General features: G+C 37.8%; 1 protein-coding gene across 5 annotated transcripts in view; it reads right to left on the bottom strand.

Annotated features, from left to right (window-relative positions):
* Window positions 1-929: 929 nt before the first annotated feature.
* The window catches only part of LOC116597710 (sodium channel protein type 2 subunit alpha), a 134,720-nt gene continuing 128,746 nt past the window's right edge, over window positions 930-6,903 (bottom strand). For all 5 annotated transcript variants that reach the window (XM_032355807.1, XM_032355806.1, XM_032355809.1 and 2 more), the window contains 2 exons: window positions 4,307-4,577; window positions 930-2,710 (listed from right to left, as the gene is read on the bottom strand). In XM_032355807.1, coding sequence (XP_032211698.1) covers window positions 1,515-2,710; window positions 4,307-4,577 — 1,467 coding nt within the window. In that variant the 3' untranslated portion in view covers window positions 930-1,514. The remainder of the gene's footprint in view (window positions 2,711-4,306; window positions 4,578-6,903) is intronic.

Raw genomic sequence — 6,903 nt, 5'->3', positions numbered from 1 at the left:
CATATAGTTTCAACAGATTTAAGCAGCTTGCAACATGTTCGTACAGTCGGGCTTTTTACCATAGAGTGTTCAATTAAGATTGGAAGAATAAAAAGCAAGAAGCTCTTCATTGTTTGCTGCAACCTATTGCTTAATGACATGAAGAATGAGGTCTTGGTCGAACAATTTGCTTCACTTTACCACTGACATATGGCTTCCCAGATTAGACTTCGGGACAGTGGAAGGAATAAGATACAGCAGCATAGGCAAGATAAACATGCAGCAGTGACAGCTTCAAACTATAATGGAACCAATTACATCATATTACCTGTTGAAAGCTTGCAAACTATACTTACTGTGGTACATATTTGATGCAATAAATACTGTGCTTAAGTCGTCATTTTTGTTTGCTCAAACATGCACCACTGGGTAAAATGACTATTTACAAAGCGGACTTTTCTTGTTTAAATTGACATATACTCTGTCAACCTCACCAAGAGCAGAAGATGGCTAAACAATACTGCAGGAAAAAAGCAGAGTCAACTTTATAAAGTGGTGGGGACTGCTTTTTGGTCAATTCAGGTTCTTAAAAGGATCAAAAGGATATTTTTAGTTTATGCCAAAGGACACTTATCAAAAATGGTATAGTCATGCTGCCAGGACTCGGAATGACTACGTAATGGTGTATGTGTTTCTCTGTGTGTATACATATATATGTATATACACGCACATATACATATATACATATATACATGTACATATAATGGATCATGTAAAAATAAAACGATTCTTCAACGCTCGTGAATTCTATGGAACATTTACAGGCACATTAAAATTTTTCTGGATGAGAAACCTTAAAAACATGAATAGCTATTTAAGCACCTCAAAAATCTAAAAACATCCTGAAACAAGAAGTAAACTCTTTCCTTTTGTGATGTGGGTTTTTTTTTCTCCATGTGTGAATGAGAAGTGCAGCATGCCTTCATTTAAAATATATCCAGTTATACAACAGAGAAATGCAGAATTCCCTACCTTTAATCCCTCTCCCCAAACATAAACCCATTTACAAAAATAGTCACATATAATAGTAAACAACCTGGGAATTAAAAGAAAAAAGGTGATAAATTCACAGCATACATCTTGTAAAAATATGGCAGGTGTGGTAGTTAAATCATAAACAGTGGTGACGATTACTATCATCAAGTGTCACGTGTTGAATTTACATAAAAATTTAACTTCCCTCCCCCCTTTAAAGTGGTTCCTATAGTCTGAGTAGCCATTACATCTCTGCTCTTCAGCAGTGTCAGCTGGTTGTGAAAACAGAAACCTCCCGTCAATGCTGTTTTTCTGGTTTATTGAGTCCCAGTTTGCTGACCAGAGGTCTCTGTCTTGTTATAGGCACTGACCTTAAGTATACATTTGTAAAAACAGTCAGTTTGGCATAGACTTCCTGTGGGAGTCTTGTTGACACCAATACATCACCATCACAGGCTGTAAACAATTGATCACAAAATGGAATTATTCTTTGTTCCTTTTTACTTTTTACTTTCCCTGATATCTTTCCCTTTGTCTTCCTTTTCTGATTTGTCTTTTTCAAATTTTTCTTTTTCCGGCTTGGTCACACTATCATAGGAAGGTGGAGAAGTGGTAGAAGGCGTCACATCGGTTTTCTCTGGAGTTGAATTCTCATTTAGTTTGTCAATAAGGATTTCTTCTTTGATAGGTGTTCCCTCACCTTCTTTGCCTTTGTCTTTCTTGTAGATACACGAAACCTTTTTAACTTTTTGCTTCAAGAGGTAGCGTCTATAAGCCCTCTGGATAACGATAGCGGACACCTCCTCTTGTTTGCGTTTCAGAGTGGTTGTGATGGGCTCGTAGGAGACTTTGGAGGGGTTCGATGCCATGAATCGCTCCTCCATCTGTATTCGAAGGGCATCCATCTCTCCACTTTCACCCAAAACACGCTTTGTAAAGGCAAATAAAATATCGAGGCAGTGGATCCGGTCCCCACTGACCATGGGCAGGTCCATGGCGATGAGCTGGACTTTGTTTGGTTTGGCTATGAGAAGAGGAGGATCCAGGGCAGCTGCAAAATCAGAGAGCTTGGCGAACTCTATAAACTGGGTGGCATCAGGATCAAACTTCTCCCAAACCTCATAGAACATCTCGAAGTCATCCTCACTCAGGGGCTCTGCACTTTCTTCTGTAGCAACGCTGAAGTTCTCCAGGATGACAGCGATGTACATGTTCACCACAACCAGAAATGATATGATGATGTAACTCACAAAAAAGAAAATTCCCACAGAGGGGTTCCCACAGTCTCCCTTAACTGAGCTTCCAGGGTGATCTTTTTCAGGGTCACAGTCTGGAGGTCCGCTATTAAGAATAGGTGCCAGCAATCCATCCCAGCCAGCGGAGGTGGTAATTTGGAACAGGCAGATCATGCTGTTGCCAAAGGTCTCAAAGTTGAACATGTCATCAATTCCAACTTCCCTCTTAACATAGGCAAAGTTGGACATTCCAAAGATGGCGTAGATGAACATGACCAGGAAGAGCAGGAGGCCGATGTTAAACAAGGCAGGAAGGGACATCATCAGAGCAAAGAGCAGCGTGCGGATCCCCTTGGCCCCTTTGATCAGACGCAAGATTCGACCAATCCTGGCGAGCCGGATCACTCGGAACAGGGTAGGGGACACAAAGTATTTTTCTATCAGCTCAGCCAGAAACATGCCTGTGGAAAATCAAGAAATACAAACAAACCAGTGTTATATTTAATATAAGCTTTACTATGTTATATTAAATTAGTATTTAATTTATTAAGTTAATATCATATTAATATTTAGCAGTGAATGAAAATTTACATGGATCAGATAATCATTAATTTTAAAAAATGTGGACATAAAGATTAGGTAAACACACACACGTACACGCACGATCTGTGGTATTTGTTTAGCAAAAGGAAACTGGTGTGTTTAGTGTTAAAACATTAACCCCTTTATGCTAACTGAGGTTTCAATGGTCATTTTTCCTAGTTCAAGAAAAGCATCTATTGAAAGATTCAACCACTGAAGGCCTAAAGACATCACAAAGTATGGGGAAGCCCAGCAAAGGAGTGGACTTGCAGTTCTAAAATCCGGTTCTATTATTGGCATAAGAACTAATGGACAAGGCTTGTGATTTTTCGATCGGAATAGGGGAGTTCTTACCCCGACACCATTGTGATCCATTTTATTTGGAAGGTGGCAAGAATGATGGATAGGAGAGAATCCAGGCTTTGGAGACAGACATACTTGTGGCTGAATTCTATCCCTTTTTTTGGCATCACTAAATGGTGATAGTATCTACTTTAGTTATTTTTGTTGAACTTAGTACTTACTGAGACTTTTCTCTGTTCTAGGCATGCTACTAAGTGCATCTACTTACATAATCTCATTTAATTCTCACAATAACACTTTACAGAACTATTTCCTGGAAAGCCAGGGTTTGGAGGTAACTTGCCGTAGGTTACAGAGCTGGTAAGTGGTGGAAATAGGAAAGCTCCAGGCCAGATCTGTATGATTCCCGAATCTCATTTCTTAATCACTAATATGACCACCTCATAGCACTCTTGTGAAGATCAAACAGAATGGCATATTGCTTCAAGTGTTTTAGTCCACCAGAGAAAGCAATTTAAATAGTGGCATACTATTTTTTCCCCTCTGTGTATGTTTTCTTTTCTCAAATAGGCAGAACCTTGTCTTAAATCTCTTATATTTACTGCCAGTACCTCATTTAATGCTCTATACCTAATCAGTTAATATGTATTAATGAGTCTGTTTTAGTTTTTTGAACAAAATGTCTACTTCTGGAGAAAGAATATTACAAGCCCTAGAAACTATTTGAATCCAAAGATAAGATGAAGTTTATGTGTGTGAATATATGTGAGCAGGCATGCAAACTCTTCAAACTATCAATAGGTTATTTGTGGACAATTTGATTCCTTCTATTTATTTTTGGGTGCATGTGTGTGTGTGAATTATTTATTCAAAGCAGTACTTGTCTATACCACAGGAGTGTGAGTGACTATAGCAGTGTTATGACAAATTGCAGTTATTGTCTTCTGAAATGAGGCAAGATGATAAATGAAAGCTGAAAAACATAAAATCTTTTTTTTTTACACATCATTTCATGCACAGCATGCAACAAGAGAAATGACAAACTGAAGAAAGGACTATTAGACTTTTATCTGAAATTTTGGGATGAATGAGAAAGATTAGTAAGAAACACTTTCAAAGTTTTAAACAAATTTTCATTACTAACGTCCCTGAGTAAAATAATCTCTTCTTACCTACAATAGAGAGAATGACCACCACAAAATCAAAAATATTCCATCCGATGGTGAAATAGTAATAACGAAGAGAGATTAGTTTCAGCACACACTCTCCGGTGAACAGAACTATAAACACCAGATTAATCCAGTACAGAATGTTTGTCATCTCCTGACTCTGGTCATCAGTTTCCACCATCATGGTGACCATGTTGAGGCAGATGAGGATCATGATGCTGATATCAAAGACTTGTTTGGTTACAAAATCAAAGACCATTCCTTGGAATTTGTTCTGGAACAAGGAATATGCAAAACTCAGTTAGAAACATAAAGAATATCAAATTTGACTTATCTGCTTTTACCATAGCAATATGAAAATGTAGCTTTTATAAGAACACACCATGTTTATCTAATACTTGGAAGAATAGTTTGTATATGGGCATATGCAACTTTTTTCAAATGTATTTTATTTATACTGTTCATATCAGATTTTATAAACTGACCGTAAGAACCACGTATCGTGTTCTCAGTGCCCATAACATCATCAGGGGTACGGCAGACAGTCAGCCAATATTTGCCACTATATCAAATCTTTGCTATCCCATGTTTTGGAAGTTGGTATCAAAGCAAACTTCAATGAGCTAATAAATACTTTTCCAGCTTTTTCCCTCATGTTTATTTTTTTCTAGTTTCTTTTGTTTTTATCGTCTTTCCCCAAAGCCAGAGCACCTTAAATTTCACCTGTGAAGATGTTCTAAAAAATTGTAACTCAAGAAAAAGGACATATGTGGAACACCTGGTGAAATCCAATTAAATTCTGTATTCTATTTAAATGGTATTGCACCACGGTTGATTTCTTAGCTTTGATTACTGATCTATGGCTATGCCAGACTCTACAATAATGAAAAGCTTGGTGAAATCATATGGGGATAACTCTTCTGTAAGAATATATAATACTCTTTTAAAAAGGTATAGTCCACAATCAGATGTTCAAGTTTTTCCTTATGTGGTTTGGACCTTATTTCCAAAGACTAACTGGCTTTTTGTCTTGTTTATGAAATTAAGTCCTCATCTTACCAGTTCTGCTCATTTGGACCCTGTTTTGTACCATTTTGCCTACACCTGCTTGGTATTTCAGCCTTGACTTAACTTGCACTAGGCTGTCCTCTACTTTCTTAACTAGAAACACTGATGATCTGTTACCTTCACACTTCATAGGCTGCTTTTCAGATCTTGACATGTTTATCCATCTGGATTCCCTGTACGAGTGTTCTGACCTCTCCCTGTTGAGAGGCATCCATTACTCCCTATGGAAGTTCTTGGACATCAAACACCACCTGTTTGTTGTATTTTTCTCTTTTTTTCTTAGTAGATATCTGGTTTGCTGGACCGGACTTCTATTGCTTCAGCTGAGCCTGTCCTTCAAGAGCCTTTTTCAACTTGATAAATGTGACTAATTCCAGTTCCAAGCCCTTCCTTCTTAGTGCTTATTTACTGTAGCTTACCTTTCCAAGTCTCCTATGTTTCTTTTATTTCTACCCTTCTGATATTTCCTATCCCTCTTAATAAAGTTTGCAGATTATACTGTGTCATTTTGTCTTGTCTCCTTGTACTGAAACAGACTTCCCTCACTCCTTCTCTGGTGACAGTAAATTCAATTTGAAGTTTTAAGCACTTTGTGTCCTCAGAAAACTTCATGTTTACATTTGTCATAAAATTGATGCCACTGTATTGCAAATGGTTTGCTCTTATTTATTTTAGTTTTCTCTTCTAGCTGTTTGAAGGCTTTGCAAAGACAGAGCAGTGTCATTTTTCTCATAGATACAGCATCTAGAGTGTAGTGTGTTCAAAACTCCTTAAAATCAGAAGCTTTTTTTTTTTAATCAATAAAAAGCTCCTTAGATTTTCTGCTCATGTAATTTTCCAATGGGTCACTTTGATGTATAACTCCAATCCCCAATCACTAATCACTATCTCCAATTTAAACCCCAAGGTGTAGTATATGCTGAAGGAAGCTACATAACCCTGGCAGCCTTGTTCACCAAAGATTTATGTTCTCTCACTTCATCTTGGCCCTTGACAATGATGAGGAATCCTTTATCCCTCACTTGTTCCAGGTAGTTCCAAATTTCTAAAAAATTCTCAATTCTTTCGCCTTCTTTTCTTTTTTGAGAGCATCAAAATCAGTGTAAAGAAATCTTCTACTTCTTTTTGCATTCATATTATCTTGACTTTTCACACATATCTTTCATATATTACTCCATATTCATTAGAGGACTCAGTCCCTCTCACCTTTAAATCTAACCTAGACCATTCTATTCTTGACCCACATATTATGTGTGATTTTATTCTATATTCCCTCTCTTCACATTCTTCTTCTCCAGAACTCTTGCTTTGCTTCAAACCTAAACCTCTCTCCAAACAAATCCTAAGAAACTTTATTTTAGGGGCACCTGTGTGGCTCAGTGGGTTAAAGCCTCTGCCTTCGGCTCAGGTCATGATCTCAGGGTCCTGGGATCGAGCCCCACATCGGGCTCTCTGCTCAGCAGGGAGCCTGCTTCCCTCTCTCTCTCTGCCTGCCTCTCTGCCTACTTGTGATCTCTGTCAAATAAATAAAA

This window comes from Mustela erminea, chromosome 8, assembly GCF_009829155.1.
Source record: "Mustela erminea isolate mMusErm1 chromosome 8, mMusErm1.Pri, whole genome shotgun sequence".
NCBI lineage: Eukaryota > Metazoa > Chordata > Mammalia > Carnivora > Mustelidae > Mustela > Mustela erminea.
The sequence above is the reverse complement of the archived record's forward strand: the minus strand, read 5'-3'. Positions and strand labels throughout refer to the sequence as shown.